At 45.8% G+C, this 25,036-nt stretch overlaps 1 protein-coding gene across 3 annotated transcripts in view; it reads left to right on the forward strand.

The window, feature by feature from the left end:
* The first annotated feature begins 942 nt into the window (after positions 1-942).
* The window catches only part of CEP135 (centrosomal protein 135), a 46,349-nt gene continuing 22,255 nt past the window's right edge, over positions 943-25,036 (forward strand). For all 3 annotated transcript variants that reach the window (XR_005456524.1, XM_038769321.1, XM_038769322.1), the window contains exons 1-11: positions 943-1,084; positions 5,886-6,076; positions 7,747-7,914; positions 9,236-9,377; positions 10,514-10,598; positions 15,232-15,360; positions 16,632-16,847; positions 18,734-18,799; positions 19,961-20,111; positions 21,762-21,967; positions 23,065-23,217. Coding sequence is in view for 2 of the 3 variants with exons in the window: in XM_038769321.1 (XP_038625249.1) it covers positions 972-1,084; positions 5,886-6,076; positions 7,747-7,914; positions 9,236-9,377; positions 10,514-10,598; positions 15,232-15,360; positions 16,632-16,847; positions 18,734-18,799; positions 19,961-20,111; positions 21,762-21,967; positions 23,065-23,217 (1,620 nt within the window). In the remaining variant the exon portion in view is untranslated. The remainder of the gene's footprint in view (positions 1,085-5,885; positions 6,077-7,746; positions 7,915-9,235; positions 9,378-10,513; positions 10,599-15,231; positions 15,361-16,631; positions 16,848-18,733; positions 18,800-19,960; positions 20,112-21,761; positions 21,968-23,064; positions 23,218-25,036) is intronic.

Consider the following 25,036-nt stretch of genomic DNA (forward strand, 5'->3'; position numbering starts at 1 on the left):
TTGCCAACTTGTACTTCCCAAGCGCTTAGTACAGTGCTGTGCACACAGTAAGCGCTCAATAAATACGATTGATTAATAATAATTGTGGTCTTTTTTAAGCACTACTATGTGCCAAGCACTGAGGTGGATACAAGATAAGCAGGTCACACCGAATCCCCATCCCACATTGGGCTTCACAGTCCATGGGGGAGGGAGAACAGGTATTGAAGCCCCATATTACAAATGAGGAAACTGCACAGTAAAAAATAAGAAATCCGACGGATTGCGGCACAGAAAAGTGAAGCGACTTGTCCGAGGCCACACAACAGACAAGTTCAGAGCTGGGGTTAGAACCCGATTCTCTGCCTCTTAGGCCTGTTGTCTTTCCATTTAGTCATTCAGTGGTATTTATTGAGTGCTTTGTGCAGAGCACTGTACTAAGCGCTTGGGAGAGGACAATATAATAACAGACCCGTTCCCTGCCCACAGTGCGCTTACAGTTCTGGAGGGGGAGACAGACATTAATATAAATAACTAAAATTACAGCTATGGATGCCAGTGCTGTGGGGTTGGGGGGGAGGATGAATAAAGGGAGCAAGCCAAGGCAGCGCAGAAGGGATTGGGAGAAGAGGAAAGGAGGGCTTAGTCAGGGAAGGCCTCTTGGAGGAGTCAGGCTTTCCACTAGGCCACGCTTTCCGACGAGAGAGGCCTGACTTGGAAACTCTCAGCACCGTTCGGTCCCACTTGGAATCCCTCCGGTCTCGCACAGTAAGCGCTCAATAAATACGATTGATTGATTAGGAAACACTTGGCTCCGGGCCCCAACCCAGACAGGCGTGGGAGGAGTGCAATGGCTTCGTGCCCCCTCCCCAAGCTGGAGACCCACCAAAACCACAGTCAGTCACAGAGTATCGGAAACAAAACGGAGTCACCCTTGTCTTCCGTCTTACAGGGCGTCGTGGGCGTAATTAAAGTCGCTCTCCGGAGACGCGATGAGTTCCGCTGCCGAGAGAAAGTTCATCAACATCCGGAAGCGGCTGGATCAGCTCGGGTACCGGCAGCCCCTCAGCGTGGAGTGTTTGCCTCTGGTGGAAAAACTTTTCAGGTACCGAGGAAAGGAAGATTGTGTTGGAAAGCGCAGGTTTTAATGAGGTCCAGCAGCTAGCTGGAATAGCCATCCATCTTGTGCTCCTAAACGGGATGAGATCGGATGGAGAAAAGGTGTGGCTTAGTGGTGAGAGCAAAGGGCTGGGGGTCAGAAGGGACCTAGATTGTAATCTCAGCTTTGCCACTTGCCTGCTGGGTGACTTGGGGCCAGTCACTTCACTTCTCTGTAACTCAGCAATCTCATCTGTAAAACTGGTTTAAGACCGTGGACCCCATATGGGACACTGACTGCGTCCAGCCTGAGCCCACTGTTGGGTAGGGACTGTCTCTATATGTTGCCAATTTGTACTTCCCAAGCGCTTAGTACAGTGCTCTGCACATAGTAAGCGCTCAACAAATACGATTGATGATGATGATGATCTACCCCATTACTTAGCACAGTGCCTGAGACATAGTAAGCACTTAACAAATACCTTTAAAAAAATGATTAGCTCTAAAACAGTGGCCTTGCTCAGTGTTATGAACCACTGACTTGTGAATTCTACAAAATAAAAGACTAAAATGACAAAATTCAACTTTAGTCCAAGGCTCAGAGAGAAAAAAAAAGTTCACCAGACAGTTATGAGCTTCCCAGAGCTCATATCTGCCTGCTTACACTACCGCAAAACCAGGACGTGCCGTTTCTTAGATTGTTTTAACGCAGTTGGCATTTGAAGCTTGTCACCATTTGATTCTCTTAACTGTCTGGTGATCTTTTCTTTCTCTCTGAGCTGTGGTCTTAGTTGAATTATGTCATATCAGTCTTTTATTTTGTATAATTCACACGTCTGTGGTTCATAACGCTGAGCAATGCCACTGCATAGACCTAAAAAGCAGGATGCTTCTGCAATTTCCTTTCAAAATTGCAGAAATTAAAATCCACAGGTTGTGGTGACATAACTGTGCTATTTCTCCGAAAGTGATGCGTCTGGTGGTGAAATGTCACCTGAGTGATGCTGAAAAAGATGATGGGTCGTTAAACCATCGTTATTATTCCTCGCTGGCTACATGTTGTCCCTTTGTCTTGTTCGCTACCTGGAGTTCCTTGTGCTGTTTTGATTTCTCCTCTTTTTTTTAATGGCATTTATTAAGCACGTACTACATGCCTGGCACTGTACTAAGCACTGGGAAGACTGTGAGCCCTACCTGATTATCTTCTGCCTACCCCAGAGCTTAGAACAGTGTCTGAATCATAGTAAGCACTGAACAAGTATCACAGTAATAATAATTATTAGCATTTCAAGCTTGATCTGTTGGACACAGTCCATGTCCCACACAGGGCCCACAGTCTTAATCCCCATTTTACAGATGAGGTAACTGAGTTATAAAGAAGAGAAGTGACTTGCCCAAGATCACACATCAGACAAGTGGCGGAGCCAGGAACCCAGATCCTTCCGACCCCTGGGCTTGGGCCATTTCCATTAGGCTGTCTCTTGGTTATGTATCCCAAACCTTTTCTGGTGAAATATCTACTCTGTTTGCCATTGTCGTAGGCCAGGCCTGGGCTGTCCCCTCTGGTTGTCTGCCATCAATCAATCAATCAGTCGTATTTATTGAGCGCTTACTGTGTGCAGAGCACTGTACTAAGCGCTTGGGAAGTCCAAGTTAGACATCAGACACAGAAGGGTTGCGGAGGGATAGATGGTGGATGACATCCCACTTCTGACACGTACATTCCCCCCCTCTAGACTCATTGTGGACAGGGAATGTGTCTGCTTATTCTTACCTTCTACTCGCTCAAACGCTTAAACTCTTAACAAATGCCATTGTTATTATTGGATTAACATGGTAACAGTTTGGATGGAGAGGAAAGGGTGGATTTTAGCGATGGTACGAAGGTTGAACCGACAGGATTTAGTGATAAATTGAGTACGTGGGTTGAATGAGAGAGAGGATAACACCAAGGTTGTCCTTATCCAACCCAGCCCGCACACTTCGTTCCTCTGATGTCAACCTACTTGCCGTACGTCAGTCTTGTCGATCTCACCACTCATCTCTTGCCCGCACCCTGCCTCTGGCCTGGAATGCCCTCCCTCTTCATATCTGACAGAAAATTATTCTCCCCGCCTTTAAAGCCTTATTGAAGGTGCATCTCCAAGAGGCCTTCCCTAGCTAAGTCCTTTTCTCCTACTCCTTTCTGCATTGCTCTGATCTGCTCGCTTTATTCACCCCCCACAGCACTTTATGTACATATCCGTAATGTATATTAATGTCCGTCTCCCCCTCTTGACTGTAAGCTTGTCGTGGGCAGGGAATGCATCTGTTATAGTGTACTCTCTTAAATGCTTAGTACAGTGCTCTGCACACAGTAATCAATCGATTGATTGGTTTGTTATGCTCAGCTAGGAAGAGCCCAAGCTAAGTTCTTTATTTTCTTTTTCCAAGAATCGTCTAAATAAAATAAAATGACTTGCCCTAGGTTGAAATATAAGCCCTGCTTTCTCGTTTCTGATGATTGTCTGCCCTGAGTAATTGTCTTCAGTTGTTTTTTTCTCATCTTAGCTGAATAAAAGCCAACCAGACTCTCTCCGGAGCCTGGTGCCCAAATTCACAAGTCTTACGACAGCAGGAATGATTCTCCAATTACGAGAACCTTTTGCGTGGAGGGGTGATCACACGGGGATTGCATCACCTGGGCGAAAATCTTTTCAACCAATTAAAACCCGAAAGACGAAACACGCTCACTTCTACTATTCCGCCAGGGTGGTGGTGTTATTGGCAAACTCACTTGATAGAAATCAACGAACGGTAGTTATTAAGCCCTTACTATGTGCCGAGCACTGTACTAAACACTCGGGAGAGTACAGCACAACTGAGTTAGCAGGCACGGTCCCTGACCACATCGAACTTATAGTCGAGAAGGGGAAAGCACCTTGACCAATTCCATTTATTGGCTATTGTTTCATTAGGACAAACAGTAACGTTGACTGCAATCAGAGGTGTTATCTTAGTTTCTTAAAAATAGTATCCCTGTTGATGTCATCGTTGTAGGCTAGCTAGGTAGGTGATTGTCTTTTTTTTGCCTACTGAGTTGTTCTCGTAGTTTTTGTTATTTTTGATCCATGTTTCTGGAATACCCGTTTTTTAGTGGGTAGGACTCAATGGTGACTTTAGAAGAGGTAAAAGCTATTTAATTTTGATTCTTTGGTTGCAGAAGATGCCTTCAAGTTGACTATCAACCCTGATAATAGAGACAAATGGGTCTTATTTTTGTTTGCGCATTTCATTTTGTGGTGTTTTTTGAAGGAAAATTAACTTTTTCAATGGAGTTTGTTAGGTGCTTACTATATGTCAAGCACTGTTCTAAGCGCTGCGGCAGAGACAAGTCAGGTCAGACACAGTCGCTGTCCCACATGGGCTCACAGTCTAAATAGGAGGGAGAGCAGGTATTTTACAGGTGAGGGAACTCAGGCTCAGAGAAGTTAAGTTACTTGCCCAAGGTCACACAGCAGACAAGTAGTGGAGTAGGATTAGAACCCGGGTCCTCTGACTCCAGGTCTGTGCTTTTTTCATTAGGCCACACTGCATCCGCAGTCCATAGGATCCATAGTCCATTTTTGGCATGAGTGTGTAATTCAGAGCTCTGGGTGTATCAGATTTTGACCCTTCTCTCTTTAGAGAAGTAATGATTTAGTAGTGCCGCCTCTTGAGTGCGAACTGAGTACCATTGCGCTGGGCCTTGTGGAGAGGGAACGCGTCTACCAAACCTGTCGAATTGCGCTCTCCCGAGCACTTAGTACAGTGCTTTGCACACACTATGTGCTCAGTAAATACCATTGAGTACTAAGCTCCGTGGAAGTACAACAGAAACTCAAGGACCTTCGCTGGCCACATTGAGCTACATTCTAACGGGAAAGACTGAAACAGGAATATTCACAGGCAATGGAATCAATCAATCAATCAATCGTATGTATTGAGCACTTACTGTGTGCAGAGCACTGTACTAAGCGCTTGGGACGTACAAGTTGGCAACATATAGAGATGGTCCCTACCCAACAGTGGGCTCACAGTCTAGAAGGGGGAGACAGAGAACAAAATCAATCATATTAACAAAATAAAATAAATAGAATAGATATGTACAAGTAAAATAAATAAATAGAGTAATAAATATGTACAAACATATATACATATATACAGGTGCTGTGGGGAAGGGAAGGAGATAAGACAGGGGGGATGGAGAGGAGGATGAGGGGGAGAGGAAGGAGGGGGCTCAGTCTGGGAAGGCCTCCTGGAGGAGGTGAGGGTGAGATCTTTTACTACTCTTCTAGGTGAACAAAATTCTAATAATAATAATAATAATTAGTGGTATTTGTTAAGTGCTTACTCTGTGCCAGGGTAGATTCAAGATAGTCCCACATGGGGTTTGTTGTCTAAATAGTAGGGAGAACAGGTATTGAATCCCCATTTTACAGATGAGGAAACTGAGACCTGGAAGTATCATGGAATTTTTGTCATTAATCAAAATTGTACTGCATATGTTTCTTGGTTTAATCAATCAGTGGCATTTATTGACCACTTACAAAGTTTAAGCGCTTGGGAGAGTAGAATACAACAGAATTAGCCGACACGATCCCATAGCAAGATTAAAAATTTGGATTTTTAACAGGGATGGCAAGAAACGCCATCATCATCGTTTCATCATTTTTTTATTTAAGAAATATAAAACCAGCTTTGACTAGGGGCAACCGGCTGCCGAAGGGATAAGTATTTAATGTCGATTTGCATCCGTATTTAGATCCTCCGATGTCTTTTCATTTCAGCGACCTTGTCCATACAACCGAGAGTCTGCGGAGCACAAAACTGTCTGCCAGCAAGGCAGAAAAAGAGAATGCCAATTGTGATTTTATTTTGGAACCGTATAAAACCGAAAATGCTAGGCTCGTCAGGGAAAATAACGACTTACACCTGGAATTATTGAAACTGAAAGAAAAATCAGACCAACACGTCAAAGGTAAGTGATAATAATTAATAATAATGGTACTTTTTAAGCACTTACTGTCTTCTGAGCACCGCTCTAACTACTGGGGTACATACCAGTTAAGGAGGTTGGGCACAGTCCCCGTCCCACAATCCCCATTTTACAGATGAGGGAACTGAGGCCCAGTGAAGTGACTTGCCCAAGGTCATACAGCAGGCATGTGGAGTCAGGATTAGAACCCAGGTCCTTCTGACTCTCAAGCCTGGGCTCTATCCAATAGGCCACGCAAGCCCCCTCACCCTCCCCTGTCCTTCTCATGGGTCCTAAACCCTACACGCCCCGTGACATCCTTCTCCCCTTCTTGAGACTATGTCAAGAAACCTAATCAGCCTAACAGTAGTGTTTTTCAATCAATCAATCAATCGTATTTATTGAGCGCTTACTGTGTGCAGAGCACTGTACTAAGCGCTTGGGAAGTACAAGTTGGCAACATAGAGAGACAATCCCTACCCAACAGTGGGCTCACAGTCTAAAAGGGAACTGAGGCGCCGAGAATATTAATAGTAATAGTAATGGTATTTGTTAAGCGCTTACTATGTGTCAAGCACTGTTGATTCATTCAATCGTATTTATTGAGCGCTTACTGTGTGCAAAGCACTGTACTAAGCCCTTGGGAAGTGCAAGTTGGCAACATATAGAGACGGTCTCTACCCAACAGTGGGCTCGCAGTCTAGAAGGGGGAGAGAGAGAGCAAAACAAAACATTAACAAAATAAAGTAAATAGAATAGATATGTACAAGTAAAATAAAGTGCTTAAGAAATGCCATCATTATTATTACAGCCCATCAAAAGCTGTAGTGGGCCGGACCTTCGGGCGCGCATGCGTGCGACCCTGGGCAGCGAGGCGGCTTCGAATGTCTAGTGTTCACAGAGCACTGTACTAAGCTCCTAGGAGAGTCTGGCTTTCCTGATTCCTGTCCTTGTGACCTTGTAACCGCATCTGAAAAATCCTGGATGCGTTAGAAGGGAAAAGCCTTGCCTTTTCAGGTGTCAGAGGACTAGACAACTAGAGTAGCAGAGTGGCCTAGTGAAAAGAGCCATGGGCCAGGAAGTTAGAGGACCTGAGTTCTAATCCTGACTCAGCCTGCTGTGTGACTCTGGGAAAGTCAACTTAACTTCTCTGTGCCTCTGTTACCTCTCTATAAATTGGGGATTGAGACTGTGAGCCCCACGTGGGACGTGAATTCTGTCCCACCTGGTTAGCTTGAATGTACCCCAGCGCCTGGCACAGAGTAAGCACTTAACAAATATTTTTTAAAACAAACAAAATCAGCAGAGGGATGTCTTCAATTTACCAGCAACTTATTTAGTAATAATAATAATAATAATAATGATGGCATTTATTAAGCGCTTACTATATGCAAAGCACTGTTCTAAGCGCTGGGGAGGTTACAAGGTGATCAGGTTGTCCCACGGTGGGGGGCTCACAATCTTCATCCCCATTTTCCAGATGAGGTAACTGAGGCACAGAGAAGTTAAGTGACTTGCCCAAAGTCACACAGCTGACAATTGGCAGAGCCGGGATTTGAACCCATGATCTCTGACTCCAAAGCCTGTGCTCTTTCCCACTGAGCCACGCTGCTTCTCTTGTACTAATAGAATGTATTGTCACAAGGACCCCCTCTGCCTTCTCTGACTTAAAGATCTGAAGATCACCTTAAGGAAGATCGAGCACGAGACGGCTGATTTAAAGTTTCTGAACAACCAGTACATCCACAAAGTTAAGCTGTTGGAGAAGGACAGCAAAGCCAAGACAGAAAAGATCCAGCAGCTCCAAGAAAAGAATCTGCATGCGGTCGTACAAACCCCAGGTAGGAACGTCTCTCTGTCCGGCAGATGAAGCCCCACGGTTGCTTTTTTCTTTTAAGCAGTAACCTCGGCAGGTCCCTCTGAAAAATCCACGACAGGTGTGAAAGAGAGGTGAATCGTGTCCGTGCTTGGGTTTGTAGAAGAGAGCGGTTGGGCGGGTTTGAGGAGGAAACACGATTTTTGTTTCGGTATGTCTCACAGCTCTGAGGGACAGCGGAGGTCTCCCCATCGGTTGCAGAAAAATGCCTCATTGAGACGCGGGGGAATAGGGAGAATGAAGAAAGGGAGGGAATGGGCGGGGGGGCAACACAGCACATAGGGCTCACATGTCCATATCTGTCATTTATTTATTTCTATTAATGTCTTTCTTCCACTCTGAACTCGCTGTGAACAGGGAACATGTCTGCTACATTGTACTCTCCCAAGTACACTGCTCTGCACACGGTAAACGCTCAATAAATACGATTGAATGAATGACTGAGAGAAATCTTGGGGACCAGAGATTCCCAGCTTAGAGTCTTTCACCGAGAAAGCCGTCCCCTGACAGAAACTGTATAAGGTTTGACCTTATACTGCAGTGTGGATGGGATTGGCACTCACAGTTCTGCCATTGTGATGTTTTCATCATCGATGGTGTTTATTGAGTGCTTACTGTGTGCAGAGCCAGTGTACTAAGGGCTTGGGAGGGTACAGTGTAGCAGACACATTCCCCGCTCACAGCAAGCTTAGAGTGGGAGACAGACACTAATAGAAATAAATGTGACCGATACGGACATAAGTTCGCCCTATGTGCTGTGTTGCCCCCGCTCTCTCCCTGCCCTTCCCTCTCTCCAGTCCCCTCTGTTTCTCTCTGTTCCCCCCATATCCCTGTTCCCTTCCCTCTCCCTGCTCCTCTCCGTGTCCCTCTGTGTCCCTGCCCCTCTTCTGTCTGTGGGAGTGACTTTGTGTGCCCTCCTCTTCCTTGACTGGCTCTGCACAATTTCTATGCTCCCAGGTACTTCCTTAAAGGGTCCACCTTAACAATATTCAGCCAAAAAGGCCAGCACTCCCTCCCTCCCTCTCTCGCTCTGTCTCTCGGTGGCCCAGGGCAACGGTTTGTTCCTTTTTACGGTGCTTGTCTGCCCCTCTCCCCTGCCAAGGGTGTGGGAAGAGTTCCTACCGCGTCCAGCTGTGCCCACGCTGATTGCTGCCCCATCCATGGCCACGGTAGAGTCCTCCGGTAATTACACGATGTGGGGTAGCCAGGGCGAGGTCACCTTGGAAATGGCAACGGGCAACTTGGTTTCCCCTGGAACTTGGAATAACTGGCCTTTTCCTCTTTAGGTGGCAAGAAGAGACCCATCCCTTTCCGGCGCCAGCGAATGCACATCGACCAACCCGTCCCTCCCTCAGGACTCAGCGCTTACCCCGTCCCTCAGCCCAGCGACCCTTACGTTGCGGATCTCCTGCAAGTGGCCGACAACAGGTGACTGAGGGGATCCGGGATGGCCCGGCCGGCCGAGCGAGACAGCGGTCTTTCTCGATCCGTTCAAGAAGCTCTCCTTTCTTTTTCCCCCTCATCCAGCTAATCGGAGGCGCCTTGGGGGGGCCCTGCTCCTGATTCAGTTGACGTCTCCGTCCTCAGTTTTCTTTGGAGTTCCTTCTCCGCTAGTGAGGCTCCCGTTGCTAGAAAAATCGTCATTCTTAGAATCGGAGATTCACATTCCTTTATCAGAACAGACTAGGGAATGGGGAACCGGTCTTTCAGGTCTGAAATAGTTTGAGTAACCTTCATTTTGACAGTTGATTAAGCTGGGGGAAATGTCCTGATATTCCATAAGGCCGAATTAGGTTACCCAACAATAGTATTAATTATAATAATGGTATTTGTTAAGCGCTTACTGTGTGTCAGGCACCGTTCTAAGCACTGGGGTGGTTACAAGCTCATCAGGTTGGCCACAATCCCTGTCCCACACGGGGCTCACGGTCTTAATCCCCATTTTACAGGTGTGGTAACCGAGGCCCAGAGAAGTGAAGTGACTTGTCCAGGATCACACAGCAGATAAGTGGCAGAGCCGGGATTAGAAGCTTTCTGGCTCCCAGGCTTGTGCTCTATCCCCTAGGCCATGCTGCTTCCCTAATAATGTGCCTGTCCGGGTGGTGAACTTCCTCTGAAGAAGATTTTTGATCTCTCCTCATAACGTTTTCCTCATGGAGGGACTGGGTACAAAATTAATGTGGATCCTGTGAATTCCTTCGGTGATGATGGGTGTTTGGGTGCCTTTTTAGTGAATTTATGACTAAGGAACATAATGAGAGTATCTTTCACTGGGCCAGTGTCATTCTGCACCAGGGGAGACTTTGAAAATGCCCACGATTTTTGCTTCCCAGCTAACATGTTGAAAAGCTGAAAAACCCTAACCGTTGAAGAGTGTGCCCAAATGACTAGGACAAGTCACTTCATTTCTCTGTCCCTCAGTTCCCTCATCTGTAAAATGGGGGATTTAGACGATGAGCCGGCGGGGAGGGGAACAGGGCGGAAGAGGGCATGAGCAATTTACTGCATCGTTCTGCTTCCCTGAGAAAAATTGATCCAACGGTTAATTTGTAAATATGTTTCAGAATTCATGAACTTCAACAGGAAGTGTCTCAATTACAGGAAAAATTGGCTGCATCTGAAAATGGAGCCAAGCATTATGAAAAGCAGGTAGGACTGTATTTTAAGTAGCGATCGAAATGGCCTAACGGTGAGTTGTTGTTTATTGGGGTAGTGGTTACCATGTGGGATCTCAGCATTTTTTGATGCTTGAATTTTCCCCTTTTTGAGTATTTCCTCCATGCCCGAGCCAAACCGAAGAATTAGTGGGGTACATCTCCCGTGGACAAAAGATCTCTCTTGGACTGAGAGTTTTTTTGAACTCCCCATCCCCCCCGCCTTCCCTCCTTCCCCTCCCCACAGCACCTGTATATATGTTTGTACGTATTTATTACTCTATTTATTTTATTTGTACATATCTATTCTATTTATTTTATTTTGTTAATATGTTTTGTTTTGTTCTCGGTCTCCCCCTTCAAGACTGTGAGCCCACTGTTGGGTAGGGACCGTCTCTATGTGTTGCCAACTTGTACTTCCCAAGCGCTTAGTACAGTGCTCTGCACACAGTAAGTGCTCAATAAATACGATTAAATGAATGAATGAAACTAATATCACTCTTGATGGTGAATGGTGAGGATCTGAACCATTTAAAATTCTGAAGTGGGTCTCGTTTTACATCATTGCTCATCTCTTCGTTCTGTGTTGTTTTTTTTTCTTTGAGAGCATCGCCTACACGTGTATAGAAAAACTTCCCTTCATCCTCAAAGGAGACATGAGTGACGTTAAGAATCCCCTGCGGTGGCTAACTGACAAGGCCATTGCGGGACCACCATTCTGACCTCATTGTCCGTGCGCAAAGATCATTCTTTGCCGTACAGCATGTTTGCCATCTACAGGGCACAGTGCTGTTCTCGCTCCTGAGAAGCAGTGTGGCACAGTGGCAAGAGCACGAACTTGGGAGTAAGAGGACATGGGGTCTAATCCCAGCTCCGCCACTTGTCGTCCGTGTGACCCTGGGCGAGTCACTTCACTCTCTGGGCCTCAGTTCCCTCAACTGGAAAATGGAGATTAAGACTGTGAGCCCCGTATGGGGCTGGGACTGCGTCCAACCTGATTAACTTGTATCTACCACAGCGCTTAGAACAGTGCTTGGCACGTAGTAAAGGGCTTAGCAAAGACTGTGAGCTCGTTGTGGGCAGGGAATGTGTCTGTTGTTATACTGTACTCTCCCAAGTGCTTAGTACAGTTCTTTGCACACAGTAAGCACTCAGTAAATACGAGTGAAGAAGAACAAAGCACACCCCATTATTATTATTATTATTATTATTGGCAGTAGTAAGCGTTCAATAAATAATACTGCTGGGATGGGTGTGTATATATATATATATATTTATATTCAACGCTTACATATATATGTGTGTGTTTGTGTACTAATGAGGGATATAAATACATATATGTATTTGCACATATATACATAGGTATGTATAGAAATGTAAGAGTGCTGAGGAGGGGTATAAATAAGTCCAGAAGTGATAGAGCTGGCTGAGTGGGTTGAATACAGTTGAGCTTAGTACAACGCTCTGCACACAATAAGTGCTCAGTAAATATGACTGAGTGACTGAATATATGTATATATGTTTGTACATATTTATTACTCTATTTATTTTACTTGTACCTATCTATTCTATTTATTTTATTTTGTTAGTATGTTTGGTTTTGTTCTCTGTCTCCCCCTTCTAGACTGTGAGCCCACTGTTGGATAGGGACTGTCTCTATATGTTGCCAGCTTGTACTTCCCAAGCGCTTAGTCCAGTGCTCTGCACACAGTAAGCGCTCAATAAATACGATTGATTGATTGATTAGCAAATGCAACAATTGTTGTTATTCGGCCTCCTCATCTCCACAATCCTTACTACGTTTCGGCTCCATCAGGGCCGTATGGCAGGCTGGTCCGTCTGCAGCAGTTAGCTCCGAGCTTTTGGTCGGGACCCTCCGAGATTCCTCTGGGAACTTTGGGTGTCCTAAGCAATCAACCAAGCAATCAGTGGTGTTTATTGAGCACTTACTGTGTGCAGAGGACTGTACTAAACACTTCGGAGACTATAAGCTCTGTGGGCAGGGAATGTGGCTGTTTATTTTTATATTGCACTCTCCCAAGCCCTTAGTACAGTGCTGTGCACACAGTAAGCACTCAATAAATACCATTGACTGACTGAATGAATACAAATAAAGCATAATTTCCAGGAAAGCAAAGGTCCAAAGCCAAGCCCATTCACGGGGGCCTTGGCCCGCTTCACTCTTGGCCTGAAATCTGCCCTTTGGTAATTACTGCCTTATAATACTCATCTTGTCGTTACAACTATTTAGCATCCATTTCCAGCCAAAGTTCGTTTGGAGAATTGCCCGTGCATTGTTAAAGAGTTGCTCTCCAAAGCCTCATGATTGCATCCCTTTGAGCCAAGTGGTTTTTACATCTACAGATAGACATTAAGTGTGATTCGTGGGCGTGTAAAGTCCTGCTGGGGGCTTTTTTTGTATTTGGCGGGATTGATAAAAAGCACCAACAGTGTGCTCATCAGTAACAAAATTTATAACCCAGAGACTTCTGGCAAGCTGTAAAATCCTAGAGCCAGGGGGGACTGTCTAGAGCCCTCCGCCTCCACACAAGTGAAGGACAAAACCATCCCAGGCCTGGGAGTTTTTAAGGATGTATTTATTTTATTTTATCTTCAAAGTTTTCCAGGGATGGCTGCTCCACCACGTCTCTCAGAAATCTGCACGGGGTTTTATTATCCCGTTCTAGTGAAACAGTAAACCATGCCAATGAAGTAAAAACTTTGATGAGTGTCTGTTCAGCGGTGTGGCCCAGTGGATTGAGCAAGGGCCTGGGAATCGCAAGGCCCTACATTCTAATCCCAGCTCCGCCACTTGTCTGCTGGGTGGCCTTGGGCAAGTGTCTTCACTTCTCTAGACCTCAGTGACCTCACCTGTAAAATGGGGATTAAGACGACAAGCCCCATGTAAGACAGGGACTGTATCCAACCCATTTTGCTTGAGCCTGGCACGTAGAAAGTGCTTAACAAATACCACAGTTATGATTATCATCATCATCATCATCAGTAGTTCATACATTCCTTTTCCTATAGAAGATCCTTTAAAAGCATAAGGTGTCTACTCCTTACTATTTCCATTTGCATCTCCTTTTTTTGAACGAGAAATTAAAGGTCTAGAGAAGTTGTTGGTTTACCAGGTACATAGTTAGGAACGGTGCAAGGACTAGAAGTCTGTGCTGTGGCATCTCCACAGCTCCAAGCATTTAGGGATCCATCCTTCGTTAGGGACTAAATCATAAAAGCCATCATCTTCTCCCAGGGACTATCTATTCCCCCAACTCTCCCTCCTCCCCACCTCCTTTACATTGAAAGCCTGTTTTTATTTTCATTTGGGGATCGATTCCTCCATCATTTTGACTCTACAGCACTTCCTACTATTTTACACCTCCAAATTACACCACGGCTCCAAGGCTAGGTCCATTTGACCTTTGCCCCAACCCCAAGGCACTTATGTGCATATCTTTAAATCGTATATTATAAATTACTTTTTTATTCCCGTTAATGGCCGTCTCCCCCTCTGGACTGCAAGCTTGTTGTGGGCAGGGAACATTTTTGCTAATTCTGTTGTAGTCAGGCGTATTTAGTGAGCACTTACCATGTGCAGAGCACTGTACTAAGTGCTTGGGAGAGTGTGGTGTAGCAATATAACAGACACATTCCCTGCCCACAATGAACTTACAGTCTAGAGGAGTAGACAGACATTAATATAAATAATATAAATATAAATTATGCTCTCCCAAGCACTTAGTACAGTGCTCTGCACATAGAAAGTGCGCAATTAGTGCCATTGATGGAACGGTTGATTGATTGAAACCGACTCGGAATGAGAATCCCCATTTGTCCAGAAAAGATGATTGAAACTACCAGAAATTTTCTTTGCTTGAAAATGCTTTTGGAACTGTTTGGTAAAGTTGATTTTCCGGGCAGGATGTTTGGTCCAGAGGAGCCTTCCCTTCGTCCACGACAGGCCTTCCCAGACTAAAGCCCCCTTTTCCTCAGCTCTCCCTCCCCCCACACTACCCCCCCCGCCGCCCCACAGCACTTGTGTATATATGTACATATCTATAAATTCTATTTATTTATATTAATGCCTGTTTACTTGTTTTGATGTCTGTCACACACACACCCCCTTCTAGACTGTGAGCCTACTGTGGTCAGGGATTGTCTTTTTGTTGCTGAATTGTACTTTCCAAGCGCTTAGTTCAGTACTCTGCACACAGTAAGCGCTCAATAAATATGATTGAATGAATGAATGACAAATAGCAATGTCTCAGTTACCTTGGTCAGCCTATTCCAAACTAAATAGGCTCCCTTCTGCCCGCTCTTACTTGCTCCTTCATTCATCCTCCCTCCCATTCCCACAGCACAGATGTATAGAACTGTCATGTATTTATTTGTTCATCTATTTATTTATATTAACGTCTCTCTCCCCCTCTAGACTGTGAGCTCGCCGTGGGCTGGAATGTGTCTGTTTATTATATTGTACTCTCCCAAATGCTTAGTACAGTGCTTTGCACCCAGTGAGTGCTCAATAAATGCAATTGAATGATGGACTAAGCCATATACAAATGTTTGTTGTTATCCATGGCGGAGTAAACCCTCAAAATAACAGAAACATTTCCCTCGGGCAGATCGAGCTGAGAGAGCGGGAAATAGAGCGTCTGGCCATGGCCTTGGATGGGGGCCGTTCCCACGATGTCCTGTCTCTGGAATCGAGGAATAAAAGCAACGAGAAGCTCATCGCCCACTTAAATCATCAGGTAACTGATTGCCACATTTTGGGCTTGGTCCCTCTACCAGATTAAAGCTGTTTAATAGTTTACGCTCAGTTAGACATATGAGATTTCAGACCAGGAAGGCGCTCGGAGAATCAACCAATCAATCAATCGTATTTATTGAGCGCTTACTGTGTGCAGAGCACTGGACTAAGCGCTTGAAGCAGTGGCCCAGTGGATAGAGCCCAGGCGTACCCAGTTCTGCCCCTTGCTTGCTGGGTGACCTCGGGCAAATCACTTCAGTTGAGAAGCTGGGTAGCCTAGTAGATAGAGCAAGGTCCTGGGAGTCCGAAGGTCATGGGTTCTAATCCTGGCTCCGCCACTTGTCTGCTGTGTGGCCTTGAGTAAGTCACTTCACTTCTCCGTGCCTCAGTTCTCTCATCTGTAAAATGGGGATTAAGACTGCGAGCCCCACATGGGACAGCCTGATCACCTTGTAACCTCCCCAGCACTTAGAACAGTGCTTTGCACAGTGCTTAGTAAATTCAATTATTATTATTATTATCTGGAAAATGGGGTTTAAAACGTTTCTCCCAAGCTCCCTGATACCTGACTCCGCCCCTCCCCCTTCCCCTCCCACTCAGCCCATCCTCCCCACCGCAGATCCATCACACTGCAGGTCTCCCCATCTTTAAAGCCCTCTTAAAAAGTTCCCTACTCCAGGAAGCCTTCCCTGATTAACTCACAGCAGCTTAGCTGCATTAGACCAGTCCCCACCGGGCCAAGAATAATAATACTTGTGTTATTTATTAAGTGCTTACTGTGTACCAGGCACTGTACTAAGTGCTGGGATAGATATACAGTAATAGTCACAGTCCCTGCCCCACATTGGGCTCACGGTCTTAATCCCCATTTTCAGATGAAGTAACTAAGTCCCAGAGAAGTGAAATGAGTTGCCCAGGGTCACTCAACAGACAAGTGGTGGAGCCGGAACTAGAACCCAAGTCCTTCCGACTCCCAGCCCGTGCTCTAACCACTAGGCCATGCTGCTTCCTGCCCTTTGGGGCTCTCACAATCCGAGCGGTGAGGAAGGATTGGAAACAGACCCGTCGGGAGTGGTGAAACCTGCAAACACAACACAAATACACCAAATAAGCTCAACTCTCGGCCGTGACGGAAGAGCCTGAGGTGGCACAGGAGCAAGCCGGAAAGGAGGCCCTCGGGGGCGAGAGGGATGGCGGCGGCAGTGGCTACCATGTTTCTTTAATGAACATTTGACATTTACTTTTCAATCTCCTTCATGAACGTCTTTTCAGGTTGACTTTCTTCAGCAAACTAACCGCGACCTGGAGGATCGTATCCAAGACCTGTTGGACTCCAAGCATACCGTGACTAACGAAGTGGTCAGTTTAAGTAATAAAAATGAAGAACTCTGCCAGGAGTTGTCCGAGATAGATCACCTCGCCCAGCAGATGGAGAGGCACAAAGAAATTGCCCTGGAAACGGCCGATAAAGAACTCGGGGAAGCCAAGGTAACGAAGAGGCTTGGTGATTTTTTAAGGCTCTTTAACATTAATCGGTTCTCCCTCTGAAATGGTCCAGGTTCCAACTGGAAAATCAAAATCTGACTCCAAGAGGCAACCCCAACAGTATTTGAACACCTAGGCCCAAGGTCCCATCGAGTGAATAATACTAATTATGATACTTGTTGAGTGCTTACTACGTGCCAAGCACTATTGTAAGCCTTGGGGTAGGTATAAGTCATCATCATCATCAATCGTATTTATTGAGCGCTTACTATGTGCAGAGCACTGTACTAAGCGCTTGGGAAGTACAAATTGGCAACATATAGAGACAGTCCCTACCCAACAGTGGGCTCACAGTCTAAAAGTAAATAAATGTTAAGCGCTTACTATATGCCAAGCACTGTTCTAAGCGCTGGGGGGATACAAGGTAATCAAGGTTGTCCCACGTGGGGCTCACAATTTTAATCCCCATTTTACAGATGAGGAACTGAGACACAGAGAAGTTAAGTGACTTGCCCAAAGTCACACAGCTGAGAAGTGGCAGAGCCGGGATTAGAACCCACGACCTCTGACTCCCAAGCCCGGGCTCTTGCCACTGAGCCAAGTCAGTCAGGTTGGATATAGTCCCTGTCCCACATGGGGCTCACACTCTCAATCCCCATTTTCCAGATGAAGGAATTGAGACCCAGAGAAGTAATAAATAATAATTAAAGGCACTGTACTAAGCGCTGGGGTGGGTACAAGCACATCAGGTTGGACCCAATCCCTGTCCCACAAGGGCTCCCGGTCTCAATCCCCATCTTACAGATGAGGTAACCGAGGTCCAGAGAAGTGAATGGACTTGCCCAGGGTCACCCAGCAGACACGTGGGGGAGCCGGGATTAGAACCCAGGTCCTTCTGACTCCCAAGCCTGGGCTCTAACCACTAAACCATGGTGCTTCTCTAGTAGCCACGAGGCTTGAGGACCCTCCCTGCCCCTCCTCCCTCCGGTTGCCTTCAGGCGGAGAAGCAGGAAACGTTGGGGCCGGCATTCGGGAGTGGTCTGCGGCCCACAGCCCGCAAATCTCCGCCACTCTTCCCACATACCAGTTACCCTCTCCAGTTCAGCTGGTGCCTTGGTTCCTGCCTTTGGCGACACCAACACCCAGCAAGAAATCTCTCCCTGAGAGGTGTCAGCGTCGAACCCAGGGGACTCCTGCGTAGAACACATCTAGAGAGGCTTTTAAAAATAAATGTTCATCATGCCGTAATGGGCAACAGAGCAAAAATTAGGCAGCCCACAGAGAACCCAAGTCAGCTTTTAGCCACCTGCGCTTTCACCTTCTGTACCACTGGCTTGAAAGACCGGTTACTTAAAGGGCCATCCCAGCTATTGCGGCCCGTTAAAGGGCCAAGCTGCAGTAGATCGAGAAGTAGCATGGCCTAGTGGAGAGAGCATGGGATTGGAAGTCAGAAAGACCTGGGTTCTAATCCTGGCTCTGCCACATGTCTACTGGGGGCCCTTGGGCAAGCCACTTCATTTCTCTGGGCCTCAGAGAAATGGGGATTAAGAGTGTGAGCCCTTTGTGGGACTGTGTCCAACGTGATTAACTTGTATCTCCTCCAGCATTTAGAACAGTGCTTGGCTCATAGTAAGCACTTAAGAAGTCCATTATTATTATTTGGGGGGAATCTATTAAAAATCCACAGGGTGAATTCTTCATATTTTACACTTTCAGGGAAATGATGGGGTTATCATTTAACTATTTTAAAATATTTTGCCTTCAGGGAAATGATGGGTTATTATCATTTAACTATTTTAAAATATTTTGCCTTTCAGTATTATCATTTAACTATTTTAAAATATTTTGCCTTTCAGTATTTTCACAGCAGTTTTTTTTTTTAATCCTAGAAAGAGCTTAAGAGAAAACACGGTGAAATACAAGACCTTGAAGAAGCAGTGGCAAGGCTTAAGTCTGTGAGTTAATTCATTCATTCATTCAATTGTGTTTATTGAGCGCTTACTGTGTGCAGAGCACTGGACTAAGCGCTTGGGAAGTACAAGTTGGCAACATATCATCATCATCAATCGTATTTATTGAGCGCTTACTATGTGCAGAGCACTGTACTGAGCGCTTGGGAAGTACCAGTTGGCAACATCTAGAGACGGTCCCTACCCAACAGTGGGCTCACGGTCTTGAAGGGGGAGACAGAGAACAAAACAGAACATATTAACAAAATAAAATAAATAGAATAGATATGTATAAGTAAAATAAATAAATAGAGTAAGAACTACAAACATATATACAGGTGCTGTGGGGAGGGGAAGGAGGTAATATGACTTTCAAGTGCCCTCAGGCCCTTAGGGATGAAGGCACGTATGTGACGTTTCACTCCTGCCTGGCTGTTTAGGGCAGGGGTCACTAGGCAGGGAAATGGTTTTTCTTTGGCCACGGCCACCCGGGGCTAACATAGCACTGGACAGCAAGAGGTGTCAGTGAAGATCGGCCTAAGCAGAAAGGCCGGATGGTGCTGAGGGGTGGATGGGAACTGGTTTTGCTCCCCTAGTCCCCAGGACCTAAACCCCATCTGCTCCGGGTTCCTCAGGAAGGCCCCCGGCATTCAGGCCAGCTGCAGGAAAGTACCACCGGCCCTCCGGGAGACACCGTCTCGCCCACTTCGGCTCTCTAGAGACCCGAACAGTAGAGAATTCTGTTGGGCTTAGAAAATGTCCTGCTGAAATATGCCCTTTCTTGGTTCTTTTTCTCTTCTTATGGTTTTTGTTAAACACTCACCATGTCCCCTGGCACTGTACTAAGCTCTGGGTTAGATCTAATCTAATCAGGTTGGACACAGTCCATGTCCACCATGGGTCTCACAGTCTTAATTCCCATTTACCGATAAGAGAACTGAGGCACAGAGAAGTAGAACTGACTTGCCCAAGGTCACACAGCAGACAAGTGGTGGAGGCAGGATGAGAGCGCAGGCCCTTCTGAGTCCCGGGCCCGCGCTTGGTTCACTAGGCCACGCCGCTTCTTCGAAACAGTCCAGCGGAAGATGGAGAACCCATTTGTTTTCTTCTGTTTGTCTCGCAGCAGCGGTTCCAGGATTTGAACTACTGTGTTTCACTCTTTCGCAGGAGCTGTGCTCCCATCAGAGAGAGCAAGAGAGATTGGCTGACGAGCTCCTCCTCGTAGCAGATGAGAAATCCAATCTCGAATCGGTGCTCAGTCAGATCGAAGACGAAAAGCGCAGACTGTCTGAAAAAGTGGAAAAACTGATGATTACAGGTAAGGCATGAATGATAAATTGGCAAAATGATTTTTAGGTTTTTTTTAAAAGAGCAGAGAATCTGATTTTAGTCTCTGTTGTCACTACCTGTTAATAACTCATTGTCCCCGGCTAATTTCAGTTTGAGGGGAGGACCTCTTTTTATTTTTCCCTTGAATACTCTCGTGGGGCGGCAGTGCCAGCAGGGCAGAGCCCAGCAGCTCGTAAAATGGGAGAGGGGGAATCTCAGATTTAGCCGGCTGGTTTGGCTAGCCATTGTCCAAAGGTGCTGCACATATGCCCGATGTTGGGTAGGGATTGTCTCTATCTGTTGCCGAATTGTACTTTCCAAGTGCTTAGTACAGTGCTCTGCACACAGTAAGCGCTCAATAAATATGATTGAATGAATGAATATGATTGGAAAGGTATTTAATGTTTGCGTAAAATGTCCTCCAAAAACAAGGACTTTCTTAATTGACTGGTCATTCCAAACCTTTTCTCCTGCAAGATTTTCTGATTGTAGTTAGTGAGGCAACTATTGCCCAGTCACACCGCTCATGTCATCACTTCCAAGATTTCTCCTCCCTTGAGCCTTACGATAAGTCCAGTCAGCCTAACTCGTGGTGCCCAAATTCAGATTCCAGATTTTGCAGGTGGGCTGTTTTCTGGGCACTGCCCTGCACTTTAGTCTTTGACTCAGAAGGGCCCAGATTTCCGTTTCTGGGCAAAGCTGATTGTCCTTGAACCACGAAAATGGGCAGTCACCGAGCATTTATGGATGAGAAGAAGTTATTTGACATTGTAATTTTGTGTTTCCGCATTCACAAGGATAATTGTAAAAGAGAGCTTAATGTATTCAAGCACAAGGACACCTCTTTGCTTGAATATATTTATAAGACTTCTATGGTTTGGAGATTTTAAAACTGCAAATATTGAGCCCATACCCCTGTCAGGTTAGTCCCATATTGTACATTTGGCACCTGGGATCTAATAATACTTGTGGTATTTTTTAGTTCTTACTAGGTACCAAGCACGGTTCAGAGCACAAGCGAATTGGGTTAGATACAGTCCCTGTCCCATTTGAGGCTCACAGTCTTAATCCCCATTTTACAGATGAGGGAACTGATTATAACTGCTAATGTCATCACTACCAAGGTTTCTTCTCCCTCGATCCTCACGATAAGTGCAGTCAGCCTAACTCCTGGTGCCCAAATTCAGGCTGTGGATTTTGCCAATGGGCTATTTTCTGGACACCGTCCTGTGCTTTAGTCTTTGGCTCAAAAGGGCCCAGAGAAGTGAAGTGACTTTCCGAAGGTCACACAGGTAAGTGGGGGAACTGGATTCGAACCCAGTTCCTTTAGACTTCAAGGCCCATGCTGTATCCACTAGGCCTTGCTAATTCTTTGTGACAAAAGAGTACTGAAAGGTAACCTCCAAGTATAAATAGAATCCATGAGAGCTGAAATCAAGACCCCGGGAGAAGTTCCCCTTTAAATTTTAGTTTTTATCGTCATTATCTTTAAATACTCAGCATTTGCGTCGTACCAAATCCCCAGAAGACGCGGCCCTTTCCTTTGAAAGCTCTTGGCAAAATTTTTGAAGGGGCCCACACTAGTCTTAAGAATTCAAGTAGTCGTTTGATGACCCGCTTTTGTGTCTTGCCCCCCCAGAAAGAGAAATTGTCGTAGAATTAGAGAAAATGAGGCTGGAATATGGTGTCCTGCATGCCAACAAGACACCGTCGCGCTTGGATTCATTTGTAAAGAGTCTAGAAGAGGATCGGGATCATTACAGAAGGGAGCTAGAGCACCTCCAGAAGACCGTCAAGCGAAGAGCGGTTCGGGAGAGAAGCCCAGTCCGAAAAAGTCCAGAAAAGGTAACGTTCTCCTGGTCGGTGGGAGTGGATGAACGGGAGGGTCTGGGAGACGAACGGGATTGTCCTGTCCTCCCCCTCACCTCCCACTTCCGGCCCGTGGTTGCAGTTGGGAACAAAGATGGGAAGACCAACCTCCCTCTGCCTCGCGTGGATTTTCCACCCGAGGATACTGGTGTGTCGGGAGTTCCAGAAGAGACCCCCACAGCGCTTACCAATGTAGTCTTACACCCTGCCATTTCCCCTTTCTGTTATTGTATTTCAGTGTCTGTCTCCCCCAGGTCAGTCAATCGGTGGTATTTATTGAGCACTTATTGTGTGCGGAGAGCACTGTATTAAATGCTGGAGAGAGTCCAGTACAACAGTTGGTATCATGAGTGGTGTTTATTGAGCACCGACTATATGCAGAGCACCCTAGTACTACTAAACGTTTGGTAGAGTACAGTACAACAGAGTTGGTAGACACCTTCCTTGCCCACAATAAGCTGAAAGTCTGTTGTACTCTCCCAAGTGTTTAGGGACAGTGCTCTGCCAGCAGTAAGTGCTCAATAAATATCACTGATTGATATGAAAATAATAATGATGGAAAATAATTTGGAAGATGGGTTTTTGTGCTGCTGTTACAGCTGGAGGTGGTCTGGGGTTAGGGAATTCCTTAGGCTGTGTTTGCGGGGCATTCGGCACACTCCAGATTTAAAATTGCACATGTGGCTTTGGGTGTTTGAGTACATAACTCTAGACTTTGAACTCATGTGCATGGAACCTGCCTACCAACTCTCTTATATTGTCAATCGATCAATCAGTGGTATTTATTGAGTGCTTACTGTGTGCAGAACACTGTACTTAAGCACTTGGGAAAGGTCAATGCAGCAGAGTTATAAGATGAAGAAGAAAAAGAACGATGGCATTTGTTAAGCGCTTACTGTGTGCCAAGCACTGTTCTACAGACTAGCTTACAGTCTAGCGGGCTTAGTCAAGTGCTCCGCACACGGTAAGCGCTCAGTAAATATCACTGATTGATTGGTTGACTTACAGGAGTGCCTTCTGGGTCTCTTTGGTGACAAACATTGAAATAGACGATGCTGTTTTTCCACCCGCAGAGTGATTACAACTCAGAACTCAGGCTGGTCACAAGGGAGAGGGATGAACTTCAGGCCATGATGGACAGATTTGAAAAGCACGTGGTGGAAATTCAATCCAACGTCAAATTGTTGACAGCGGAGAGAGACAAGCTGAATGATTTATATGAACAAGTAAGAAACTGAGAGTCACTTGAAAGACCCAATAGACTGCAGAGCTAAAAAGAAAAAGGTGTAGCATCTCCAGGGTATATCATGTTGAAGATATTTTAATATAGTTAAATGATATTTGATAACATCTTGGGAATGGCTAGATCTGTTATGTTGAAATTACTGTTATCTCTTCAAGTTTACAGACTAAGACTTCAAATGAGGGGAAACAGGGTGGCCTAGTGAATAGAGTACGGTCTTGGGAGTCAGAAGGACTTGGATTCTCAAAATAATAAAAATAATGGTACTTGTTAAATACTTCCTATGAGTCAGGCACGATACTAACCCCTGGATAGTGGATACAAGCAAATCAGATTGGACACAGTCCCTGTCCCACGGTGGGGCTCACAGTCACAATCCCCATTTTACAGATGAGGGAACTGAGTCCCAGAGAAGCGAAGTAACTTGCCCAAGGTCACAGAGCAGACGAGGAAGAGACAAGTGGATTCTAATCCCACCTCCACTTGCCTGCGGTGTGTGACCTTGGTCAAGTCGCTTCATTTCTCTGTGCCTCAGTTCCTTCATCTCTGAAATGGGAATTAAGACTGTGAGCCCCATTCATTCATTCATTCAATCGTATTTATTGAGTGCTTACTGTGTGCAGAGCACTGTACTAAGCGCTTGGGAAGTACAAGTTGGCAACATATAGAGATGGTCCCTACCCAACAACGGGAGGGACCCATGAGGGACATGGATTGTGTCCAGCCTGATTGACTTGTTATCTACCCCAGGGCTTAGTGTAGTGTGTGACACATAGTAAGCACATAACAAATACCATTTAAAAAAGGATGAGAGAGATGAAGCAGCGTGGCTCAGTGGAAAGAGCCCAGGCTTTGGAGTCAGAGTTCATGGGTTCAAATCCCAGCTCTGCCAATTGCCAGCTGTGTGACTTTGGGCAAGTCACTTAGCTTCTCTGTGCCTCAGTTCCCTCATCTGTAAAATGGGGATTAAGACTGTGAGCCCCCCGTGGGACAACCTGATCACCATGTAACCTCCCCAGCGCTTAGAACAGTGCTTTGCACCTAGTAAGCGCTTAATAAATGCTATCATTATTGTTATTATACAGCGATATCAAGCAGATCATTAGAGTGCAACAACAGTTTTCTTGGGAGCCTTGAGATCTTTGACTCATTTGTTTAGTATTCTGAAGAAAGATTTAAGTTTCTGGATGTTTTGGGGGTGGAGGTTTTCAGGGTTTGCAGCAGTCCGTTTTTTGGGACTCCCTATTCTAAAAAGGTCACTCTCTACGTGAATGCTCCAAATTTGGGGTGCAGACATGACCCCCACTACCGGGACTCTGGTTAGAGTCAACCCGAAGAAAGTGGGAGGAAGCCACTCCTTCACCTTTGCCCTTTTCGGCACCCTCTTCCTCCCCTCCCCACCCCCAGCCCTTTCACCAAGGTCCTATTGGCCGTTTACCGCATCCTGTGGAAGGTCTCCCACCTCGTCTCTAGACTTTAAGCTCGCTGTGGGTAGAAAATGTGTCGGTTCTATTGTCATATCGAACTCTCCCAAGCTCTTAGTACAGTGCTCTGCGCACAGTAAGCACTCAATAAATACTCTAAACTGACCGACTACCCCCAAACAGATGGCTCGGAGACCATGAGCCAGACTGCCACACTTCTAGGAGGCAAGCGTGGCGTTGTTACAAAGTTAAGTCCTTTCAAAATACCACATTTTTTGTTGTTTTGTATTTTGTAATTGTATTAAAGCGCTTACTATGTGCCAGACACTTTGCTAAGCGCTGGGGTAGATATCATGGCACACGTGGGGCTCACAGTCT

This window comes from Tachyglossus aculeatus, chromosome X5, assembly GCF_015852505.1.
Source record: "Tachyglossus aculeatus isolate mTacAcu1 chromosome X5, mTacAcu1.pri, whole genome shotgun sequence".
In the NCBI taxonomy this organism is placed as follows: domain Eukaryota; kingdom Metazoa; phylum Chordata; class Mammalia; order Monotremata; family Tachyglossidae; genus Tachyglossus; species Tachyglossus aculeatus.